Source organism: Sebastes umbrosus, chromosome 2, assembly GCF_015220745.1.
Source record: "Sebastes umbrosus isolate fSebUmb1 chromosome 2, fSebUmb1.pri, whole genome shotgun sequence".
Classification (NCBI taxonomy): domain Eukaryota; kingdom Metazoa; phylum Chordata; class Actinopteri; order Perciformes; family Sebastidae; genus Sebastes; species Sebastes umbrosus.
The window spans coordinates 9,668,566-9,694,654 of record NC_051270.1 but is presented as its reverse complement, the minus strand read 5'-3'; the positions used below and the strand labels follow the sequence as shown (position 1 = coordinate 9,694,654).

The following is a 26,089-nucleotide window of genomic DNA, read 5'->3' as shown; positions in this document are numbered from 1 at the left end:
TACAACATAAATGGTGCAACAAACTTCCAAATCCACCTCTCTTTTTGAGAAAACCTGACCAAACTGTGCACTGGAGCAGCGTGGCCCCATTAAATGCTGAGTGACGACTGAATACAAACATTAAGCCACGATTCTCATATAAATCCACTGACAACCTGACCACATATAATATTTAACAATTTTATTTAGATAACTTAAAAAATGTCATTTACAGTGTTTGAAACCGATTAAAATGACTCGACGCTGAAAACAGAAAACAGAAAACATATTTACATGAAGTAAGAGGTGAGCCCGTTTGTGCCACACAGTCTCAAGCAAAGATCTTACAGTGTTAGTACACAGAATTCCTTTTACAAATGTGAAGAGTGATAACGAGTGAGGAACAATACCAGCTGAAGGCGCAGGATATCTCCAATATCTCCAACACGGGAAACCACGAGTAACTGCAGTTTGCTAGTGCAACACGTTTGAAGTGTTAGACTACACGGTTAAAGATGATTATCTCTGCGTTTCCAAAAAATCTGACTATGTGTTGCAGTAAGTGATGACAGAAATGAGAGTTTTCTGGTTCTCTATTAGTTTGAATATACAGTAACTTTTATGTATTTTTTTTTTACAACATATGAACTTTATCAATGAACTTCCAACATTTGATTTGAGCTTATAAAAAGAAATGGTACAATTTATCTAGCCCTTAAGGCGATGTTCTTACAGTTGTTTCTGACTCAATGTGGGGAAAAATAAAGAAGATGTAAAATAACCGCTGAACCACGAGACCAACTGTCTGTTGTCAATAAAAACTTGAATTCCTTTCTGCATATTCACGCTTTCTTTCAGGACATAAATACTACCTTTCAGCTTGTCTATTGTGTCTGGTGCCACCTTAAAGAGCTCTGTAGCCATGGTTACCATTTGACCCCCCCCATTGATTCACTGACATTGCAATAAGGAAGGAGTAACACGCGGCTCCAAGGTGGCAGGATGTCTGTGACAGCACTGCTCCACAGGAAGCCAAACCTATCTATATATCAGCGTGACGGGAGTCTAACCACCAGTTAAATCACACCGACCAGATAGACATAATGACCGGCTCCACATCCCCGTGCACAGAATCCATCTGCAGAATCTCAACAGGAGACGGATGCAGAATGATTTGGGATTGATCTGATGGTTGTGTGGGTAGAGTCGTCGTTGGTGTAATGAGGAAAACACTTCCTGCCTGTTAGCAGATGGGGCGAGGACGTGTTGCACAGCGAGCTCGGGCGGGCGAACGTGCCAAGAACACAGCATCTCAGATCTTCAATCTTTGAGAGTGAAGCGGCGTGAAGAGGGAAAGAGGGCACAAACCGTCCAGCCATGCCTCCAGAGCTTTGCTTCAGATGTACAGAGAACCGTCAGCGGGTCCCACATAACCAACCCCTATCAGGAGAACATCTATCAGAGTCCAAATGCCCAGGCCTCCAAAGCTGAACAGTTTGCCCAGACCCTCTCTCCACTGGCCCAGATAAAACCGATCAGCCCCAAAACCACCGAGCGTAATGCTACAGAAAGACATGGGAGAAAACACAGAACAAAGTCAAAAAGATGCTATTGGAGCACACATCCTGATTCAAATTGATTTTTGTAGAACGTTTCCAGCATCTAAAATCATAATTATTGTGACACTAGTGGCAGGTTTACCTGAGCGCTAATGCCGTTGACCATTTGTATCCGCCAGTCCAGTTACAAAATAAACGTTTCTGAAAACGTCTTTTACCTACACAAGAAAAACACGTTTAGTGGACACAGGAAAACAAGATAGCATGACTGAAAACACATTTCCCTCAACAAAGTTACAATATATGGAGAAAACATTTCGGAACACAACATTATTGTTGGTGAAATATTGTGTTTTTGGTAGGGCTGTCGATCAATTGAAATATTTAATTGTGATTAATCACAAATTAATCGCACATTTTTTATCTGTTCAAAATGTATCTTAAAAGGGAGAATTATCAAGTAATTAATACTCATATATGCTTGCTTTATGCAAATGTATGTATATATTTATATATTGGAAATCAATTAACATCACTAAACAATGACCCATTTTATGGGTGAAGTATTCCTTTAAGGGAAACACTGAATGGCTAACAATCCACATTTTAGTTTGAGGCAAAATGGTAATTTTGTAATTTTTTTTCACTGGCTGAGAGAATGTGTAAAACTCTCACTTCCCAAAACAACTATGTGTACAGCGCCTGACTGAGACACAGTCACCCCACTGAAGGAAATAAACCAAGCAGGCTTTACAGCGGAGCCTTCATCATACATACCTAAACAATGTACATGGTCTAACACGTCGCAGGTGGCGTTGTAGCGCTTGCGTGGGCAGGACACGGTCATACAGTTGGTAGAGTTTGAGCAGCGGTACTCGGACGGGTCCAGCTGCCAGCAGAACTGACAGGAGATGGAGAGAGAGAAGTTGGTTTGCTGCTGTCCCGACTCTCCCTACAAATACAAAAACAAAAAAAACATCAGGTCAGCACTACACACATATTCCCAAATTAGAGCACCACAGCTGTTTCTTAGAATCATTAATTCTCTGACCACACACAACTATTTGTCATAGGGATCACTTCCAGTTTTATAGCTGACAAAAATGACTGTGCTATGTTTCATTTCCCTTTTATTATCACTATTAACATAGACTTCTGAGTATAAATCTTCCACCCTTACTCTACCTTTATGCAGCACAGATCTATTACAAGATGAACTGCTACTTACTATACAGTGAACTCCTTTTTTGGGTTTACAAGTGAAGTTAGCTGGTTTTCTGTAGGTGCAGTTGGGTTGGTAATTGCAGTGCATGCAATCAGCAGGCAGGCGACTACACAAACCCCCACTGGGACACTTGGAAGTGTAGCTGTCTTCATCTGCAGGAGACACTGAAAAATGGAAAACATTAAGTCACAGGAGTTTTTCAATTTCTAGCAAGAATAAACAACGTAATGTAGCAAAGCTTTGGTTCAAGTTCATTTTATGACTTTATGTCTGGGATCATTATTGGGTATGGCAATACACTTGTAAATGCAAGTGATTTTGCCAAATTGAGAAAATAAGGCTGTGGGAGGTAAATTATTACCACTCTGCCCTCAACAAAAATGGACAACAATAAGTCCTTGAGCAAGGCCATTCACTCCTGATTGCTCCTTTAAGCCTGCAGTAGGCAGAATATTTTTGGCATCATTGGGAAAAATTCCACAACAACCTTTCAGCATATTGTAATCCAAGTGTTCTGAGAGAAAACTAGACTTCTGATCCTCTTCATGGTTCTGTTTTCAGGCTTTAAAAAAATCTAGCCTGTGACGGGAGACTTTGACCAATCACAGGTCACTACAGAGAGAGAGCGTTCCTATTGGCGGTTCATTCAACTGAGGCAGCTGTCAATCACTCGCAAACTCTGATCAAACAGTCAAACTAGGCAGCGCTGATCAAATATGATTCAATATTCTGTTACTCTAATGCCTATTTCTTTTGTAAAATGTTTTCAGAAACATCTTGTAGTGTACTGTTTAGCTGTAAAATGAGAAAGCTTGCTCCGGCTGGTGGGTGCTCGGTATTTCCTCATCTGAACTCAACATGGTTGCCGGGTCAAAAATGTTCTGATTTTACCGCTAAACAGTACACTACAAGATGTTTCTGAAAACATTTGAGGCAAGAAATAGGCATTACAGTAACAGAATATTGATTCATATTTGATCAGTGCTGCCTAGTTTGACCGTTTGCAGATGCCATTAGGAACACCGGAGGACACAGAGGCACATTAGTTTTATAATAAATAACTGTTTTCATCATATTTGCTCCATTTCTACCCGCTTATGCTTTAAGGCTGCCTGCTGGCCAGCAACATGATAATAATAATAAAAAAATGATGGATTTGAAAGTTGACCAATCCTACCTGAATAAGCCATTGTTCTCTGGTCTTGTTTGTTATAACATAGACAAATTAAGTTTAAGAAAGATAACTACTGTATTACATTGCTGAGGTTACATAAACATAAAACCGATATAGATATGCACAGATGTGCAGTTTATAATCCCAGGGTATATATAAGGAATCCCTTTCTATTCTGTATCACCCCCCTCTGAGGGTCGACTGCTTGTATGTATAATTTCACATAATCAACAACATGTTATTAATCCGTGATTTAGGTTACTTACTACTCTTGATAGTGCTGTATTTCTTTCTAGGTGTGTGCTGAGAGTGGCTCCCTTAATTTGTTCATTGTAAAATAAAATGTAGTTCTTCCAGGTTACAGTCAGTAGGATTCATGTTTATTAATAGCTGATGTGCATTTGATTTATGGTAATATTGTTTGGGCAAATACATACCCCTCCAATCTTCATAAACTTTATTTGTTGCAAAAACGATTTGTAGACATAAATATTCATCAGATATGTGTGTTTATATATAAATATATGTTCTTGCCTTCTTCTTTACCATCATCGTTTAGCAACTTCTTTAAATCTAATTCTCAAATTCATTCACATAACAAAAGACAGGTTAATCATCTTCATCTGCCTTTTTACAAAACATAACATGGCCAGCACTCCCTCAGATATCGTGGTGTATAAATGTGGAACACCAAAACACATGTTATCAAGAGCTCGTTATCCTTAGAATATTTTAAAAGGAAATTATCATCACATTTAATTCATGTCTAATTATCTTTTGATATGTTTAGATACATTTTCTTTTTTTTCTGTACTGATTTTAGTATGTATTTCATTGTTTTTATTGGATTGTTTTCCACTGTTTGGTTAGGTTTTTCTGCACATTTTGTGTACTTCTTGTTGTTGTTTAACTTTTGTTGTATTTTTAAAATTATGTTAGTTTAGATCTTTCTTCCTTTTTTGTTATCGTTGTTTTTTTCCTCCTGGGTTTGGGGGAGGTCCTTTGTATAAGCCTGTGGCTTCTTGACCTCTCCTGACACATTTCTTGTTTTGTTTTTTTCATTGACTGGATTTTGTGCAGTTTTATATATGTGCAAATAAATAAAGAGAGTAAAATGTGTTTACCTGAAGCTGCAGCAGGGACCACTGGGCTGGTGATGACATGCTGGGCATCTCTGGTGTAGGGAGGCTCCTGGCCAACATGAGGAGAGCTCAGGTAACCTGACAAGCAACCACACAGTAAGGAAGATATACAGCCTGAGTCCCACCCACTCATCTGCTATGACCATAATTACAAAACATACTATATGCACAATACATATTGTGCTGTTTGAGGGAATAATGTGAAGTAATGACCACTAACGTTTACTGCATTAGCTTGTTACGAGACAGACAAGCCAATAAGACATGACTCAATATGAAATAGAAATCTAGTACAGCTGTTAGCAAGTTAAAAGATGTTATATTAATACATTACTGCTTGACAGTAACTGTATCGAGGCGTTAACTGGCAAGTCTTGCAAATTAGCAACTGTTAGCTCTCATTAATTGTGAATTAAATGTTAATATATCAGTTGAATTAGACAAAACAACTGTTCAATCAGAGCTACTCTCATCTCATCCAATGCTAACTAACTAGCTAACGTTAGCTCGCAGGCTAACCAGCTAATGCTAACTCGGTGGGAGGAAGCTGACGTTAGTAGGATAAACAGCTATACAGGCGAGTCAAGCTGGGTTACATCTGTACCTGTCCCCGTAAACATACCGTTAACACACTGTAGGACCAGGTCCATGAACAGAACGATCACTATTGCGTGTGTTTTGAAGCCTCGTCCTCGGTCCGGTCTCCAGGTCTGACAGACTGTGGCCATTGTTGCTGCAGGAAGCTGCGTTCACGTCGTGTAGGAAAAAAGAGCTACTGTCAGCTATCCTCTGCTAGTCTGAGACAAGGGGTGGTAAATACTGTACTTGTTCTCTGTTTGTTTGATCAAGCCAAATAAAGCCGTATGGAAGAAGCATTTAGCTGACAGTAATTGCTCATACAGTAATGTGTTTGCTACACTCAACCATTCACAGACTTAGTACCATTGGAGCTTCCAGCAAAAATAAACATCAAACTCAAAAACAGTAATCTTGAGAAGAATAAGTTGTTAAAATAGAGTATATCATTCAAAACCTGTGTTTATAAAGTAGTGTGAAAAGACCATAAGAAAAAGAGAAGGAAAAGGGTTTGAGTGCCATCTTTCCCATGGCTGTGAACGCAGCATAACAAGAAGCAGAACTTCCGGTGCCCACTGCGCAATTAATTAATTAGATCAAATTTAATCATAAACGGCTTACCTTTTATTTAAGTTTTTCCTGTAATGATGTCACATTTAATTTGGTGTTTTTAGGGTATGACTTCTGTAGAAAACACTAACACTGATCTGTCATTACAGTGGCTCTGTGTTGCTCAATAGACAAAGACAATCACTGCCACCATTAAAGGTTGTACTGGTATTTCCATTGTAAATCTATGCACTTCACTAAAAACTACCTGCTGAAAACACCTACACCTTATATTCAGAATGAGTAAACCAATCAAACATAAAAAAATTCATGAAAGTCTGCATGTCTCTACAAAATAATCCTACTGCTGTTTATCATCACATGTAATTCCCGTAAAATATCCATCTCTTCTGTTGTGAGAGTAAAAAAAACAAAACGCTAACATTCAGTAGATTTATTTTATTTCTGGGGTTCCCCAGGGACAGACCTTTGTGAAAAATCAGTGCCAAATTCACATAGACTTCACTGTTTCCTTAAATTAGTAGGTAACTTCCCTTCAGAAAGACTTAAATTACTTTGACATAACTTAATACCCACACCACGTGCACAAACTTGTCCTTTTCTACCCTTCACACATGATCAGTGGGCTTTTCAAAGTTGTTTTGTAATCCCAATTCATCACATTGACTTACAGAATATCAGCTCATCGGTCCCTCTGTAGGATTTCTGCTCCATGTACTACACTTTCACTGTATACCTGCTTTACATATGCCCTCACTTGTCCCTTTACCGCTCATCTGACTGTAGTTGAGGTGCTCCAATGCAAGAGTCTGGGTTGTTCTTTGTCTTGATCAGAACTCCTCCTCTGCGTTTGGACAGCGGGATTGTTTGAGCAGGGTCAGGCGGGCCAGCACCTCGGCCACTGACAGCTCTCCGTGGACTTTGTTGTCCCTCGTGCGCACATTGACGCCGTTAGTCATCTTCTCCTTCTCTCCGACCACTGCCAAGACACGAGAAGGCACAACAGCTTGACATGGGCCAAGTCACACACACACACAAACACAGCTACCCTAACACATTCCCCGCTTTGTGCCACTGACTTCTAAAACTGTGGGTGGTTAACCAGCTTGGAGGTCCATTTGCTTTATAGTCGGTCAACCAATTAAGAATGTGTTTATTTTTACTCAGTATCATTCTAGTGGTGAGTTTACGGACAACCCCGCAGCTGTCAATCACGACCTTGTGAACTCATATCAAACGGTCAAACTAGGCAGCGCTGATCAAATATGAATCAATGTTCTGTAATGCCTATTTCTCACATAAAATGTTTTCAGAAAAATCTTGTATTTTATTTTGTACTTTTTGCCCAATGATGCCAAAAACATTTTTTTTGTCAAGTTTTAGCTCATTTACAACAAATCACATACATGTTGATCATTTTTTAAAAACATTTCAGTGGTTTTGGGATTTTTTAATGCTTTTTAAAAATCTACAGTTGTAACTGCAGATAGTTTTTAAACATCTGCAGTTATTCTGATGCTACAACAATGTAACTTTGATCAAAGTAAAAGCAGATATGATGAAAAAATTATTAAAAAAAAACTTGTTTGGCAGAAGTGTAAAATATTGACTAAAGCATGTCCTCGCATTAAACTTGCTTAAGTTGCCTATTCTCCACTGAGGCTGTTTTACTAAACCTTAAGTTTTGGTATGATGTGGTCCTTTAAATGTACATCCACTGAAATCATATATAGTTTCTTCCTTTCTCTACATCTGGTGTTTCCTTCCTAGTAACTACAAATAAATTTAGATTACCCAATCAGCACCACAAGGGAAATATTACTGTGTTTAAAATAGAATGTGAATTGTTGTGGAAGTGACCATTTAAATGTACTTTTGAAGTGATTGCAGGCAGCCATGAGAGCAGCAAAAAGGGGATTGAAATGTTCTTGAATCAGTCGGCAGCTCCCAAATGTACATAGAACAGTCAGCTTTCTCACCAAGAATGAAGTTATATTGGGCCAACTGAGCGTTACGGATTTTCTTGTTTAGAAGACAGCTGGAGTCCAGGTCAGCATCTGCCATGAAACCAGCTTCTGTAAACTGCTTACACACCTGACAGGTGGGGGAAAAAAAATAAGTTATGGCTCAGCATTATACAAATCTGAATGCCACAGAATTAATGTCTGCACTCATGATTGAACTAAAATGTGGTCAAGATGGGGAAGTGGAAGACGTACCCTCTTGGCGTAATCCTCACAGGACGGGTTGACAGGCACTATCATCACCTGACGTGGAGAGAGCCACAGAGGCCTGTTGGAAGGACGGACGGACTGTAATGAAAACATTATTAACTCTAACACCTACATTTCTCCCTGACTAAAGGGAACTACTGAATTAAATCTTAATGCTATGGGGTTACTGAAATTATGCCCGTAAGGAGAGAGGACATCAAGGTTAAACTAACAATACAGTGGATAGTTTGGCACTCCAACAAGATGGCAGGTCACCCATAACCACTTAAAAATTGTATTCAATCACATCTGATTTATCTGACGAAATATCACTGGACATATGAGACAGAACAAAGCAGGGGGCCATATCGGCATTACGGTTAATTTTTTTACAAATTTTATATATTAAAGCTCTCAAATGTTAATAGCAACCAGAAAGCACCTCACCATTTCCCTGCATAGTTCTCTGTGAGAATGGCAATCATCCTCTCCACAGAGCCCAAGATCGCACGATGGATGATGACTGGTCGGCCTTTGTCATCCCCTTCCTTCCTGTAAGACGTTACATAAGAGAGAATATTAAAGGGTTCCTGTGAAATGTGTCAGTATAAATGTAAAATAAACCATTAAAACCATAATCACACCATCCGAATCACTCGTATCCACCTACTGGCTCTAAATCTGACTGCCTGCAACTTCAGTATCAATATCTACCTCTAAGGATCCTTCCACTGATCTACACAACCACCTCCTTCCCTTTCCATTTGCCCCCTGAATGCGCACGCACCCAGTAATTTTTGTATACAGGAAACCCGTCTATAGGATGTGCATTGTTTTCCCATGCTGTGTTTACAAACTGAAGTTCCTGGTGAGTTCATAAAATCCACCTGCTCAGTAAGTTCATATCTATATACAACTCTTAAATACATGACTCTGAGGAACACAGTGTGCTGAGACACCTTGCTCAAGAAGGGATTAAACATAACCCTTGGTGCAGAAAAGAACACAGACTCAGCGATGTGTCAATGTTTTGATTAGGTGACTCACCCCACAAAGGTCAGGTTCAAACGGATAGGCAGCTGGAAGTCCAGCTGAATGGTTGCACACTGGTGGTAACGTCCTATTGCATCTTTGATCTGAATGTCAATCTGCAACAGCAAAGAAAGTATCACAAGGCTTTACAGACCTCAGACGATTAAAAATGATTTTGCATTTGGCAGCAAATATCAAATGTTCTGACCTTGGGTCCATAAAAAGCACCGTCTCCAGGGTTGAGTTTCCATGGCTCCCCAAACTCATTCAAGCTGTCCTCCAGTTGCTGTAAACCATGAGGCATACGTTAACAAAAATGAAAAGCAATTAGGCCAGTGTGAAGCAGGCCAAGTCATACAGCAGTGCACAAGTAAGTACAGAACATGCAGTTCAGTCTGCACTTTTACTTTTTAAGTTATGCCCGCTATTTACAACTGTGCAAAATTAATGATAGAAAGTCAAACAAATGAGTAATGTCTTTTCTGATACTACTACAGGAGCCACATCTTTTAACCTCCTATTATGCGCCCACTCAATTGGAATAACAACTTGATCAACTTCCAGTGTATATTAGATCATACACTGTACCATTGTGTAAATTATCGTTTGGATTATGCCATTAGAAATTGCGTCAAAATTGGTACCTTGTTTCATTGTATGTGGGAGTGTAGGGAGCTCCAGATGCTCTGGAAAGAAGTTCTTCAGCTGATTTCTGAATTGACAGAAAGTGTTGTTCCCGTTGAAGCTAAAATATGTTTGTTACATATATACCCTGAAGACTTTACATTAAATGTAAGGAAACGTAAACTGAATAATGTCTGTTTGCTACAAGCCAAACGTGTAATAGCTTTAAAATGGAAGGATATTCTGAGACCTAACTCTAGTCAATGGATTAAAGAGATGTCTTCTAGTTTGGCATTAGAAAAACTTCCTTTCATAGTAAGAGGTAAAGTTGAGGATTTTATATGATGTGGAAACCTTTCATACATTTTATGAACGGCCTGACTGTAGATCCCTGTGATCAGAGGATTGGTGCTATCGGTGTCACTCCAAGGTAGTTTGTAATTTGTATCATTGCTGGAGCAGGATGATTGTGAATAGGGAGATAGAATAGAATAGGATGATGACTGAATTGTACACTGATTTTTTTTAATTGATTATATGTATATGTGTTTTTGTATGTGTATATACTGCGTGTGTGTATATGTGTATGTAGGTATATATGTATATATAAATACATTTTATTTTATTTTACTGTTTTTCATTTTTTACTTGTGTATTTTCTTTTTACTTATTTATCTATTTTTTGTATATAATATGTTTTTCCTAGAGAGAGAGAGAGAGAGAGAGAGAGAGAGAGCCTCCTTCTCCTTATGAAGTTCTCTTTAGTCGCGTTTCACTCTTCACTCAGTGAGTGAGTCAGTAAGAGAAACAGTCAGATATACAGCTGCTAGAAAAGTGTTTTTTTTTTTCTCGTGGCACGTTCTGACTGTCAGAGTAAAACACCCGCTTTTCCTTTTTATTGAAACGAAAACGGCGACAAAAAGTGCAATAACCACATCAAATGAATTACAGCGATAGCCCATAAGTAGGCCTTTAAATAAATGAATGAATGAATACATTGAAGCCTATGCATGCCAACCTATCAAATGCAAGACCTGGCTCTGTTGAGACTGTTTGTATATCGATCTGCGTTTCAGTACCCTGAACAGCGCCAAATACACTCCTTTACACACAGAACTAACAGCGCTATCCATCTGGAAATATCTCATAATAATGAATGTTGATGCATAATAGTTATATGAATGAATATCCCTCTCTTTCTCTCGTATATAGTTGAGGCAAACATTGCGCAGTCTACATGAAAATGAAAAAAATGAAAAGTAAAAGTACTAACCACACTGTGAAAATTGAGTGAAAACTCCAAAAAGTCCTGCATTCAAGACATCACTTAAGTAAAAGTATACAAGTAGTATCAGCAGTAAAAATGGTCCCCGTCAGTGTTTTACTATTATGATGTTTTTGGATTAATATTACATAACTGTAATCTGAAAAGTAACTAAATCTGTCAGATAATAGAGTAAAAAGTACAATATTTGCCTCTCTCTATATGTAAATAAACACACACAAAAATAAGAGCATCCTGCTTTGCTAGTTAGGCTTCATGGTGTTGACTGTATCAGCAGGCTTAGACTACAACAAGGATGACATATGACTAAGCCAGCCAGCAAGCTATCAACCCAATAACATATGTAAGTCCAGCTGTATTTATAGGGCTCCAAGTGGACCTCGTCTCACTGAGGGTGGCCACTTGTCTTCTCTGGTTATTACCATGTCTGACACACTTTCCCTCTCATAGTCACTAGCCAGATACAGTTTTCATATTTAAAATTGCTTTAATTTTCAAATTATTGGCTTTTATATCGGCTGAGGCTGCCCCTTGGAATTATGGGTAACACTGTGTAAAATGGATGTATTAAGAATTCTCGTGACATTATTCATAAAAGCTGAACTTTTATCAGTTGTAAACTGATTGGTGAGGTGGGCTGAAAGCTTAAATCACATTTATTCTCGCCACAGGTGCCACTGTAGTGCTGTTTAATTGTTTTGTCTGCTGGAAACACGAGCCATCACGTTGTTTGGTCGTTTTGTTGTTTTTTAATGTGTTCTCTGAGCAGGTGGAATAGAACCCTCATCAACACTGCACCAGGAGTCAGAGGGAAATGAGCTGCAATACCATTTACAGCCACATCACAGTGTCAATGGGCTGGTGGCGCTGTTTCAACATTTAGGCTGCTGGCTATGGGAGACAGTAGTGCTGTAAAGTGAATAAATACCATTTCAACCATTTAAAGAAAAATCATTAGAAGCTCAAATGTATTTATTTGGAATGAATGGCATTTCCATTCTCCTGGATTTGCAGTAAATAAGAGAACAATGGAGCTGTTTAGCTGCAACAATGACTACCTGAGCCTCACAGTGGTGGAAGTATTCAGAGACTCTGTTAGGTTACAAGAAAATATCCTGCATTGAAAATGTTACTTAAGTGAAAGTATGTAAGTAAAATCAGGAAAATGTACTCAAAGGATTCAAAGTAAAAGTAGTCAATGCAGACAAATAGCCCCTGTGACTGGTATACTATTATATATCATATCATTAGATTATTATTTTAAGTCTTAAAAATGAATTTTACGTCAAACCCCCTATAAAAAATAGCATGTTTATCAGTTGTGGAAGTAGTATTCAGATTCTTTACTTAAGTAAAAGTAACCACACTGTGAAAATACTCCAAAAAGTCCTGCATTCAAGACCTTACTTAAGTTTAAAGTATACATGTATTATCAGCAGTAAAATGGTCTCTGTCAGTGTTTTACTATTAAGATGTTTTTGGATTAATATTACATAATTGTAATCTGAAAAGTAACTACATGTATGTAAATAAATAAATATATACAGTATGTACACATACACACTCCTTCACACCCACCATAAAAGTCTTTGCATTGAACAATAGAAAAGAGCGACCTGCTTTGCTCACTGGGCTCAACCTCAGCAATCCACAATCAAAGGCATTTGACTACAGGCTCAAATGGATGAAAAGAATGAAAGGTGAGAGATATCGCACTGCCTTTTTCCCCACTGAAGCGTGTTTTTAATCTCCTGGAAAGTTATTAGCTGCCTTTCGTAAGGTGTAAGTGTATGTAAGTATACAGGACAGTCAAAAAGAGAACAGTGGAGCTGTTTAGCTGCAACAATGTCCATATGAGCCTCTGTATGATCAAACACAGCAGTGAACACACTCTTTCATCAACAGTGCCAAGTCAGAGTTACATTCTTTTATTTTATTATTTGCTAAAAAACTAAGTTGATGCAAAGTCCCTGCATTTTTATAGCGTGTGCCACCAAAACAGGGTCTTCATTTCCCACCATATATCATCACTATGACACATTACGCAGTTTACCTTCTCAGCCTGGTTCCACACAGCGATGTCACCCAGATATTTCTCTGGACGAGTGGAGAGGTGAAGCTGGAAGGAGAATCCGAACACATCGTAGACACAGCGGAGGAAGTCCAGACAGCCCTTCATCTCTGACTCTATCTGTAGAAAAAAAAGAAAAAGAAATCAAAATTAGTTGTACTCGTTTTTTGAACTGTTTTACTAAACTGTTTTATATACGTTCAAAGACCTACATTTTTTTCCAATTGTATAACAACCCTTGAAACAACCCAAAATGCTGAAAACTACTGATGTGGTCACCTGATCCATCGTGCAGAAAATGTGAGCGTCATCTTGCTCGAAACGCCGCACTCTGGTCAGCCCAGTTAGTGTTCCTGACAGCTCATTTCTATGGAGGACCCCGAAATCTGCCAGCCTCAAAGGAAGCTCCCTCCACGAGCGAGGCCTGTGGCTGTACATCAGACTACGAGACAACCAGAGAGCGCTAATTCAAATGACTGTGACACACTTTAAATACTGTACAGCACTGTTTGATTTACAACATTCGGAAAACACTTCAAATGAGCAATCTAAATTTACCAGTGCCCGGGGCAGTTCATGGGCTTGAGTGCAAAGATATCATCTTCCACAGGGAAGGAGAACATGTTTTCGCTGTAGTGCTGCCAGTGGCCAGATGTCTCCCACAGTTTGCTGTTATAGATGTTGGGGGAGGCTACTTCCTGGAAGCCTCTTCTCCAGTATTCATCCTAGAAAAACAACAAAAACCACATAAACAAGCTAAAGCAGCCAGTTGGACTGAACAGGTACTGAGCTGTGCTGAATCATGACTTCTGGCACGAATCTCGAGCCACTGCGATGGAGGTCAGATCCTGTGGCTTTTAGTTATCCGTTTGTTTTCCTTCAGCAAAACATTTTAATGTCCAGTTGAGCTGTCAACAGTAGAAGACTGCCATTACTGGAAAGATTTCAACTGTGAATGAGTGGAACTATGAATATGAAACTGGAAGGAGCTTAAAAATATAAAGCATGCTCAGTCAGCTTCACCTGAATAAGTACAATATCAGAAGAGGTTTACAAAACTTGAATGTCATGTTAGAAGTGACAACATAGCAGTCATTAGAGGCCGTCCTCCAGCATCTAGAAATGTTCTCACTGTTAAACAGCAATACCTCGTAGAGGGAAATGCATAGCATGTTGTGTTTTTTTTGACACAGTGATAACAGACTGAAGTGACGTGATAATGATCTTGCACCGTTTCTGTGCAATGTATGTGAGGTCTCCTTGGCTTGGTCCGGTGTGTTGGTAGTGTGTGCTGTGAAAGTCTTCAAGATGTCAGCACATCTCTGCAGATACGTCACAGAGACAAGTTCCTGTACAGTCACACTAAAGTTTGCTCAACTTTGGATAAGACTGCGGTCTGCTCTTAAAGCTAAAGTAGATAACTTTGAGCAAATGTGATAAAAAAAAAAAAAAGTTTGACAAGCGTGACAGTAGTGCATGAGACAGATAATCAGAAAAAAAAAATCATGTTCCTCTGTGTCCTCCTAATGGCATTAACAAGATTTCACAGCGCTGAAGGAAAAAAAACGATCAGAGCCGAGCAGCAGCTCTCAATCACTGCTTGCAAAACTCGTGAACTCCGATCAAACTAGGCAGCGCTGATCAAATATGAATCAAGCTTCTGCAACTGTAATGCCGATTTCTCTCTTCAGATATTTTCAGAAATTTATCTCAGTGTGATGTTTAGCTGTAAAATGAGAAAGTTTGCTCGGGCCAGTGGGCGGTGTTTGGTTTTGGCTCGACTGTTTACAACACGACCATAAGGTCTTTGGGTAGTGACCGAAAGAATGACATTGAGGATACTAGCGGCCGACATGAGATTCCTTCGTAGGGTGGCTGGACTCAGCCTTAGAGATAGGGTGAGGAGCTCAGAGATCCGGAGGGAGCTCTGATTGATTGGTTTTGTTCAGCCGTGGTGAAATCTTGCAAATGCCATTAGGATCACTAGAAGGAGGCAGAGGAACCTGATTTTTTCACAGATGATCCGTCTCATCCACTATTGTTAGGATATAGTGTCAGTTTCATATAAATAACATTTTATTATATTTGCTCAATGTTCCCGACTGCAGCTTTAACTGAGAACTTCAGCCCACTCTAGCCAACATTCAACCTGATTTGGTGGCTTTCCAAACACTAGTAGTTTGTCTTTAAACTAAAAAAAAAGAAGAAGAAAAGAACACTTTCATTTTTCACTCCAGGAGGCCAATCGGAGAAGACTGTTTCACATTATATATATATCATTTTTATTTTTTCATATGGATTGTCTATGTTGTATTTTCATTATGTTGTTACTCTTTACACACGTCATCTATTACACGTCTGTCTGGATCCCTCCTCTGTTGTTCTTCCTGAGGTTTCTTCCTTTTTTCCCTGTTAAAAGTTTTTGTTTTAGTAAAGTTTTTCCTCTTCCGATGAGAGGTTACAGAACTGTAAAGGACAGAGGGTGATGTATAATTCAGGTTTTTATACGGCAATCAGGACTGGCCCGAGCTTTTCTGGGTCTCAGAGCAGAATCTGAACCGACTGAGCTGAACTAAAATATTCAGGTCACTAGTACACTCATGGCTTATCTTTGATCTTCTTGGTGATAGCATGTTCTGCATATCAATGAGCTGACAATCACTACAAGTACACTAGAAATGTTAAGCTTGAGCCTCATAGTACATACTTATTCATTGTGGCTATTGTAATGATTTGATAATATATGCAAATTGAAATTGATATAATAATTTAGGTCCCAATGAAGATTTTACATTATTTTTTTTATAAAAACAGAGACCTAAAAAGAAAAAGGAGGTCATTATCTGAAGGCTTTTGTAGCTTAGAATGAAACTTGGTAAATATAAATAAAAGAGGCACTGATAGACTTTTGGCCACCACTCTTACCCTGATGAACTCGGTGAGCGTGTTGTAGATGTGGGCTCCACGTGGCATGAAGAAACAACTGCCAGGGCTGAGATCATGGAAGAAGAACAGCTCTTGATCCTATGAAGTAGTTAAAGAAGACGTTTTAATGACACATATCACATATACTTATTATCTGCAGGTGCAACCAGCGAGAAACACCTCCATACACAGTTGGGCGTAATCCAATCATTACACAGCAGACCATCTGTCAGCGACTGGCTGCTGGAAAAAAGCTCAATGGACAAACAAAGAGAGATGGGCTTGCTAGCTGGGAAGCATAATATTCATTTCCCCCGGGCCTGTGATTTATGCAACTAACTTGTGATGAAAAACAACATTTTTTTGAACAGTATTGATACAAGTTGTCTCCTTGTGCATGAGTTTATAACACAGCCTCCACCTCGCCCCTCTGTCTTTCCATCCTTTTGAGCTACAGCAGTTAATTGAAGAAACAAATCACAGAGATTTACAGTACAAATCCAACAGAAAAAAAATACTATAATTATGATACTTGCTGTCAAATTCACTTTGATTTGAAAAAAAATGTAGGCTTTTGTAACTGAAATGTCCCATTCCAAAAAAACACTCTTGATTACAGAATATTTGACAAGTAAATTGATGTGTGGGATTAGACGCTTGGCACATGAGAGGTGTCTCATAAAAGTGGCTCTAAAAAGCAGGGCTTTTTGTGAAAACCTGTCATGAACAGCAAACTGACTGATGTTCACAGTGCAGCTGTGCAGAGGAACCTTCGTCTGACAGATTGATTGGAACACAGGTTAAGTCTGAGATGATAATCCTTAAAGGTACAGTGTGTAACATCTAGCGGCACACGTGTGCCAAGCGCGTAGGAGAGAGAGCTACGGTAGCTGACGTGAAAACGTGAATGGCCCTATCAAGAGCTGTTGTAAGAGTAGCGTAGGTCATTTGGTAGTGTGTAAACTGTGTGTGTACGTGGGAAGCGAGTGGTGAAGCAAGAGAGGGAGCGGTGGCGAATGTGTGGGATAGTGTGAGTGAACAAGTGAGCTTGTGGAGCAGAAGACGGAGTTAGTTTAGCTTTGAGAATATCAAGTGAATGTACAGTGGAAGTTGCAGTTTGTGCAGAAATAAATGCTGCAGCTCCTCAAGACTAACAGAGGTTTCCTGTGTCTCGTTTCCTGGCGGCTGAGTGGAGTGACGGGCGTAAACTCTTGAGCAATTTAGGGATAATGTACAGCGAGCCAGTCATTGTTGTGAAATAAACCCAGACAGGGCGATGCGTCAGTGGACCCCGACGAGAAGCGGGTCTTGCATCGCTCTGAAGGGGTTTATCTCACAACAATGACCCGCTCCACATTATCCCGCTTATTACACGGCTACTTACTTAATAAATAAATTATTTGACACAAAAATGGTCCTCCAGAGTCCGACATCAGAACTGTGTCCATAGCAATGGTCTTTTATACATAGCAGCGGTCTGCTATAAAGAAATAGCATACCCTAGAATGCCGTAATTGACCAATCAGAATCGAGTATTAAAAAAAGCTGTGTAATAAGTAACGTTATCGACTCCGGCCCAAGCAGGAAAAGTTAACACGCTGGTTTGTCCGTTCGAGGCTACTGTTGAAACATGGCGGCCAGCTTCGTGAAGAGGACCCGCTCCCTATGTAGATATAAACAGCTCATTCTAAGGTAACAAAAATACAATGATTCTTATTTCCAGGTGATTATACACTAAAGAAAACATAGTTATTAATATTATACTCCATTTCTGCCAGTAGATCCCCCTAAATGTTACCTTTAAAACTAACCTAACCAGGACCAGGCTAGTCTGGAGGGAGAAGTTTCCATGGTAACTTAGTTCTGACTTATCTAAACCTCCTTTATGAAAAATAATTTCTTGAAAATTAGCTGGAATTAGTGAAATATCTTTTAATACTAATCTTGCTTTATGAAACACCCGTCTGGAAAACAAACCCGTTCTTATATTTCCTCTGTACACATGTCAAAACTGGTGAGGTATAACATGTTTGATCTATTTTATTATGTCAGAGACACAGACTGATCCCTGTGGATGCACCTGGTGGGATTTTTTTTTTTTTTTTTTTTTACTTCAATGCTACTGGGTAATACAATTGGACTGCATCTAGAGGTTTTCAATAATGTTGTGCTGTCATGATGCACTATGCAAATGACCAGAGTCAGCTTGGGATCATGCCACAGAGCACCATCTTTAAACAACATGTCACTTGTGTCACCTCCTTCCAACTGGCTTCAACAGCAATATCTCGACTCTCGGGTTTAATATGGATCTGTGTTGTTATCAGTGCTGACTGAGGTGCTGCCGTCTGTGTCTCCCATGCTGGGAAACCAGCTGGGGTGCTCAGATGACTCACAGCGGTCACAAATGTGCCAATATGAAGCAGCAACAACATGGGTTTCATGTCCGAAACTGCAACAAAATTTGATGACTGGGTGACATTTTAAAGAATGATTTAACCTTTCCTAACAACTGCGTGATGTTTTTATTTTGTTTGCATGTTGTTGAATGTGTCTTTACAGTTCCTGTTTGCCTGGAAACTGTGACCCAGGTTCATTTCAGGATATCACCACATCCATAAAACCACAAACAGACTCTCACGAGGAACAACGCCTACAAAGACCTCAAAGGAGATGCGTCAGCCATCATATTATGTATAAATCAAAATTCACTTTGTTCAGTCACTGGTTTTAGGCCTAAGCCAGCATGGTTGGGCTTGAACATGACTGCCTACTGTGACTCACTTTGCCGATCTTGCGATGGTCTCTATTCTTGGCCTCCTCCTGAAAACGTTCCCACTCCTTCAGCATCTTTGAGTCTGGGAAGGAAATCCCGTAGATCCTCTGTAGAGTCTCCATGTCGGAGCGGCCCTCCCAGTAGGTTGCAGAGTTCTGATGACAGAGGCATAAAAGAATGAAATATTAACATTTCTACATGTTAGCACAGGATTACAGATTATAGAGGAGCTACAAATTGGGAAATTCACTCTGGGGACAAATTTATTAAAAATGCTAAAATTACTTAGAAAAATGAAGGTAAGAGATGAAAACATTTGAAAAAAAAGTCTTTATCTGAGCATGGATGCAAACACATGTACGGGGAAAAAAGAGAGCTATCCGAAGTCAAAACAAAAAAAAAGTGACATCGTAATATCATATGTAAGGGATAATGTACAGCTGGCCGGTCACTGTTGTGAAAGAAATTCCGACAGGGCGATGCTGCAACCCTGACGGAGGGATCTCTCATCACCCTGAAGGGGTTTCTTTCACAACAATAACCCGTTCGCCGTAAATTATCCCGCTTATTACACAGCTACTTACTTAAGAAATCAATAATTTGACACAAAAATGGTCCGCCAGAGTCCGACATCCGAACTGCGCCCATAGCAACGGTCTCTTATACATAGCAACCGGTGTTTAGTACAGTAGCCCGTCTAATGATGATGTCCCCTTCTCTGTGCGGGCGGGCACGGGTGAACTTACTTGAAAATATTGCGGGTGCTCTCTCTCTCTCTCTCTCTCTCAACACACACTCATTTCAACATTTGATCCTGTGTGTATGTCCCCCATACCTTGTAGATCTTCATGGCCTTGATCTTGCCTGTATGCCTGACATGAGGACCTCTGCACAAGTCAATCAAGGGCCCACATCTAACCAGGATTCATAAAATACACAACAGTTAACTTCAACACCCAATAAGAACTCACACATCCTCTTAAAATAAAAAGATCCAGTTAATATTTCTTCTTCTTATAATCAACGTACCTGTAGACTGTAGTAGTAGGGGTCTTAACTTTCTCATTCAGAATGCGGCACTTGAATTTGTTGTACTGAAAGATAAGAACACCTCGATTAGTTAGAAATGATCCTGAGCAGAAGGGATAATCTCCACACACACAAAGTTTATTGTATTCATTTTTTTTGCCAAATTCCATACATGCAAATAACAATAATACAACTAGATAACAAGATTATAATATAGTGTTGAATTTTCAATTAGTTTTTATTTTATTTAGGACTTTTTGTTTCATTTTAGTTTAGTTTTAATTTAATTTTCAGAGTGTGTTTGCTAGTTTTAGTTTAGTTTTCTGAAAAATTTAGTTTTATTTATATATATTTGGTTTTAGTTTGTTTTTGTTAGAGCCAGGTATAATGTCTCACAAGTATTTAGCTACATAATCATACAAAATACATGGTTGGAGAACTGTGTGGGATTGGCCATAATGTTTAATGTTTAATTTTCACTACTTTAGTTATACAGTTGTGTCATAGCGCCATCTGCTGGAATGTCAAATCCGTTCAATTTCAGTTGTTCAATGTCACCAGAGTTGACAGATGTTCATGCGGTCTCTTTTTTTCGGTTGTGATATGTTATACTTAAAAAACTAAAACGAATTTACGTTCATTTTTATTTACTCTTTATTCATTTTTTTTTACCCTTATTCCTTAAAGGATATAGTTTTTTACTTTGTTTCAGTTTAATAAAAAAATATTTTTCACTGCTTATTTTCTTTTTTTGGTTTCAGTTTTAGTTAACTATAAAAACCCTGCAAGGTAAGACTGTATAAACGAGGCTATAGAACATTTTGCTTTGTTTGTGAAACAGCTCTCTTACCTTAAACATCTTCAACAGTGTCTCCTTGCTGATTTCGAGCCTCTCAAAGGGCTGTTTTTCCTTCACCACAGCCTTGCACAAAGTCTCCAGGTCCCCAAACTCAGTGCTGGACACTCCCCTGGAAACAGCAGACATGTTAAGCTCGTTACAAGTGCTCACGGTCAGTGCCTACAAGAATCACAACGTTTCTGTAATTACCTCATAGCGTTTGATAGAGCGATAAATTAATCTTCAACTATTTTTATAAATCAATCAAATCAGTTTGAGTAATTTTGTCACAGTCTTTATTGGCTAGAAAGTCATTCCAGCTTCTTAAATGTGAAAATGTTCTGGTTTCTTTACTCCTCTATAACAGTAAACTGAATATCTTTGAGTTGTGGACAAAATAAGATATTTGAGGACGTTATCTTTGGCTTTGGGAAACACTGATACTTTTTCACCATTTTATGACATTTTATAGACCAAACAACTAATCGATTAATCTAAAAAACTGAGTAAAACCATCAACAACTGAATTCAAAAGCAGTGAAATACATGATTAGGACTGCATGCATTAAGAATGTATAAAAATAACTGATGGTAAAAATACTTACTTCTGTCCATCCAGGAACATGTCGTAGTAGAAACCGTTTTCAATGGGGGGTCCATAACACAAACAACCTCCATAAAACTGCTCCATTGCCTCCCCTAGGATGTGAGCACTGGAGTGCCAATACACCTAAGACACAAGATGAAGATATATACAGTGCATCAATTTAATCTAATCAAAGCAAGTATGTTGTTTGGACGCCGTGGCTTGGACCTTTTTAATACACCAGACATTAAGGTATGACTTTACATTACATTACTGAATATGATTAAAAAGGGAAAAAATAAAAATGCCAATGATTATAGTAAATCAAAAGATTTGCCAATGGTAAACAGATCACAGCTACTTCTGTAAAACAGATCACATCTCTGTGGTTTCCCTCTGTAGCCACTAGCCATGTGTTCAAATGTTTTTCTTAAATCAAATTAAGAGTTCTATGTACTCACAGCCTGAGCATCGTCATTGTCAAAGCGCAGGATCTCAAGAGAGCAGTCCTGCTCGAGGGGTCTGTCCAGGTCCCAAAGCTCCCCATTCACCCGAGAAATCACAGCATTGTCAGCCAGGCCCTGGCTGAAAGATCAAGCGCAACATAGTCACCTCAGAAATGATGTGTCTAAATTTAACAAAGTGAGCCATTAATTCATGATACAATTATTGGATCTGGCCGGTTGTTTTAGCACCAACCTGATATCACAAGCTAGCTGGTACGGTGTGGTGACCCAAGCTTTGCCCGCCACCTTGCGTCCGTCGGGCAGCTCCACAGTAATGGGTTTGCTGACTGCAGCTTTCTTTGCCAGCAGGGCATCGCTCTCCCTCTTCAGCTCGTCGTAGAGGCTGAGGCGCTCTGCAACGTATCCCGGCAATGACTTCTGCTACATTAGGAAAACATAAAAACAATCAAATACAATAAATTACTTTTTTTAAATGTGTTTAGAAAGAATGAAAGCATGAACAGAGCTTTGCATGTTGTTCATACGAACCATCAGAGGATTAATATTTCACATGTTTTGTGAAAGGCAGGAACTATGGTGAGAACATTCTCTGCAGATGTAAGATGTAATGGATGAACAGGGAAGCAGGATAACATCAAGGTCCTGTGCTTCTTTAATAATCACCTCTTTCACTCCTCCGTTTCCTTGTCCCTTATCCGGCTTCTTCTCCTTCTTGTTCTTGTCACCTGGTTTGGTGTCTGCTGTTGCCACCTGTCAACAAACAGAGAGTTTATGTCTTTAGACTTACAATAAGCTTTTTATCACTATTTCATTCTGAGGCACATTATTAGACAGAGTAATCAGGAAGGCCAGCTCTGTCCTGGGATGCCCCCTCGACACAGTGGAGGTGGTGGGAGAGAGGAGGATGATGGCTAAGCTGTCATCCATGATGGAGAATGACTCCCACCCCATGCAGGACACCATCTCAGCACTGGAGAGCTCCTTCAGCGACAGGCTGCTCCACCCAAAGTGTGTGAAGGAGCTCTATTGCAGGTCCTTCCTTCCTTCCTGCAGCTGTCAGACTCCACAACCAGCACTGCTCCCAGTAGGACACAACCAGCGCTGCTCCCAGTAGACCACTTACACACTAAAAAACTGACAATAACCAGATATTTCAGGTGAAATTTCATTTCATTCTCACTGTGCAATATCATTTTCCACTTGTGCAATTTTGTTAATAGTCTGTTTATTGTCAATACTGTATATACTGCTCCTATTTTTATACTTCCTTCTATTTAAATGGTTCATATTTTGTTACACTTTGTTTAGCTCTTCTTTTTTTTACTGTGTTAGCTGATGCATCTTGTTTTTTGCACTATCACCTTTGCTGCTGTACACTGCACATTTCCCCACTGAGGGACTAATAAAGGAATATCTTCTCTTATCTCATCAGCCTGTTATTGATGTGAATGAACATATTCGGTATTCGAATATTCGGTATTCGAATATTCGGTATTCGGGTATTCGAATATTCGGTATTCGAAAGTGGTCACACACTGTGACACTGAGTGGGGGGTTGGCAGCTATTTCTGGACATGTGGTGGTGTATTTAGTCAGCTGGCTCTGGTCAGACAGAGGCCCACTACTCACCTCCTCATCATCATATTCTATACATTTAAACTGGGTAATATGTTCTGTCACAGTCTTTATACCTTCTTATCAGCTCGGTTGTTTGTCTGCTGTTCTTTGCTGGTGGTGTTTCTCTCTGGAGCTTTGTTAACCCCTGCTTGTTGTGGTTTCTTGCCCTGCCCCGCCGCCTCCTCCAGCTGGAGCTCCGCCCGCAGACCCCTCCGCAGGTGGAGCAGCCTGTACTGGAGCTTCTCGTTCTCGGTCCGCAGGCTCTCCAGCTCCGGAGAAACCCCCGAGACATATTCAGCATCCAGACCTCGGCTCAAGCCGTCCCGGAGAGACGAGATCTCCTGGTAGAGGAGCCGGATCTGCTCCTCCTGAGCGGACAGACGCTCGGCCATGCACTCGGCCATCTTCACCACCACTTCTACTGCTTCTTCTTCTTCTTTTCTGGTGTTTATAGCTTATAGGTGTATTACCGCCACCTACTGCAATGGAGTGTGAAGCAGTAGATTGGCAGGAAAAAAATATACAATTTAAAAAATTTAAAAATGTGAAATGTAAAAAATAATAAAAATATTTTTAAAAAATTAAAATTAAAATAAAAATAAAATAAAAAAATTGAAAATTGAAAATTAAAAAAAAAAAAAAAAAAATTCTAATTAATAACTACTACTACTACTAATAATAATAATAATATTGACCACCACTTCTTGTTCTTATTTAGCTTTGAGGTAACCGACACCTACTGGACTGGAGTGTGAAGCAGTAGATTGGCAGGAAAAAAATATACAATTTCAAAAATTTAAAAATTTAAAATGTAAAAAATAATAAAAAAATAAAAACAAAAATAAAAATAAAAAAAATCAAAATTTAAAATTAAAAAAAAAAAATAAATAAAAAAAAATAAAAATAACAAATACAAAAAAAAAAAAAAAAAAAAAATTCTAATTAATAACTACTACTACTACTAATAATAATAATAATAATATTGACCACCACTTCTTCTTCTTCTTGTTCTTAATTAGCTTTGAGGTAACCGACACCTACTGGACTGGAGTGTGAAGCAGTAGATTGGCAGGAAAAAAATATACAATTTCAAAAATAATAAAAAAATAAAAATAAAAATAAAAATAAAAAAATTGAAAATTGAAAATTGAAAATTAAAAAAAATAAATAAATAAAAAAAAGTTAAAAATAAGAAATACAAAAAAAAAAAAAAAAAAAATTCTAATTAATAACTACTACTACTAATAATAATAATTTACTACTACTACTAATAATAACAATTTAAAAAATAAAAATTAAAAAAAAAAAAAAATTGAAAATTGAAAATTGAAAATTGAAAATTAAAAAAAAAAAAAAAAAAGTTAAAAATAAGAAATACAAAAATAAAAAAAAAAAAGAAAATTCGAATTAATAACTACTACTACTACTACTAATAATAATAATATTGACCACCACTTCTTCCTCTTCTTCTTCTTCTCGTTCTTATTTAGCTTTGAGGTAACCGACACCTACTGGACTGGAGTGTGAAGCAGTAGATTGGCAGGAAAAAAATATACAATTTCAAAAATAATAAAAAAAATAAAAATAAAAATAAAAATAAAAAAATTGAAAATTGAAAATTAAAAAAAAAAATAAATAAAAAAAAAGTTAAAAATAAGAAATACAAAAAAAAAAAAATTCTAATTAATAACTACTACTACTAATAATAATAATAATTTACTACTACTACTAATAATAACAATTTAAAAAATAAAAATAAAAATAAAAATAAAAATAAAAATAAAAATAAAAATAAAAATAAAAAAATTAAAATTGAAAATGAAAAAAAAAAAATAAATAAAAAAAAATAAAAATAAGAAATACAAAAAAAAAAAAAAAAATTCTAATTAATAACTACTACTGCTACTAATAATAATAATAATAATATTGACCACCACTTCTTCTTCTTCTTCTTGTTCTTATTTAGCTTTGAGGTAACCGACACCTACTGGACTGGGGTGTGAAGCAGTAGATTGGCAGGAAAAAAATATACAATTTCAAAAATTTAAAAATTTAAAATGTAAAAAATAATAAAAAAAAATAAAAATAATAAAAAAATAAAAATAAAAATAAAAAAAAAATTAAAAAATTGAAAATTAAAAAAAAAAAAATTAAAAAAAAAAGTTAAAAATAAGAAATACAAAAAAAAAAATTCGAATTAATAACTACTACTACTACTAATAATAATAATAATATTGACCACCACTTCATCCTCTTCTTCTTCTTGTTCTTATTTAGCTTTGAGGTAACCGACACCTACTGGACCGGAGTGTGAAGCAGTAGATTGGCAGGAAAAAAATATACAATTTCAAAAATAATAAAAAAAAATAAAAATAAAAATAAAAATAAAAATAAAAAAATT

General features: G+C 38.0%; 2 protein-coding genes across 4 annotated transcripts; both read right to left on the bottom strand.

Moving 5' to 3' along the window:
• Positions 1 to 166: 166 nt before the first annotated feature.
• tm2d3 (TM2 domain containing 3) lies at positions 167 to 5,857 on the bottom strand. Its single transcript, XM_037759959.1, has 6 exons — positions 5,702 to 5,857; positions 5,062 to 5,157; positions 2,767 to 2,927; positions 2,316 to 2,490; positions 1,681 to 1,756; positions 167 to 1,541 (listed from the first exon to the last, which is right to left on the bottom strand). The coding sequence occupies exons 1-6, from the start codon at positions 5,805 to 5,807 to the stop codon at positions 1,376 to 1,378; spliced, it is 780 nt and encodes a 259-aa protein (XP_037615887.1). The 5' UTR covers positions 5,808 to 5,857; the 3' UTR covers positions 167 to 1,375.
• A 791-nt stretch (positions 5,858 to 6,648) lies between these two features.
• tars3 (threonyl-tRNA synthetase 3) lies at positions 6,649 to 24,129 on the bottom strand. Of its 3 annotated transcripts, none has more exons than XM_037759857.1 (19): positions 23,763 to 24,129; positions 22,735 to 22,821; positions 22,304 to 22,488; positions 22,066 to 22,189; positions 21,624 to 21,748; positions 21,031 to 21,148; positions 20,181 to 20,245; positions 19,987 to 20,065; positions 19,160 to 19,306; positions 16,376 to 16,474; positions 14,009 to 14,175; positions 13,730 to 13,892; positions 13,433 to 13,570; positions 9,679 to 9,756; positions 9,486 to 9,586; positions 8,886 to 8,990; positions 8,445 to 8,517; positions 8,205 to 8,319; positions 6,649 to 7,204 (listed from the first exon to the last, which is right to left on the bottom strand). In XM_037759857.1, the coding sequence occupies exons 1-19, from the start codon at positions 24,090 to 24,092 to the stop codon at positions 7,056 to 7,058; spliced, it is 2,448 nt and encodes an 815-aa protein (XP_037615785.1). In that variant the 5' UTR covers positions 24,093 to 24,129; the 3' UTR covers positions 6,649 to 7,055. The 3 variants fall into 3 exon arrangements, with proteins under 3 accessions (XP_037615785.1, XP_037615779.1, XP_037615794.1); XM_037759851.1 differs by having other exon boundaries at positions 22,304 to 22,491; positions 23,763 to 24,128; XM_037759866.1 differs by lacking the exon at positions 6,649 to 7,204 and having other exon boundaries at positions 8,445 to 8,537; positions 22,304 to 22,491.
• Positions 24,130 to 26,089: the final 1,960 nt, after the last annotated feature.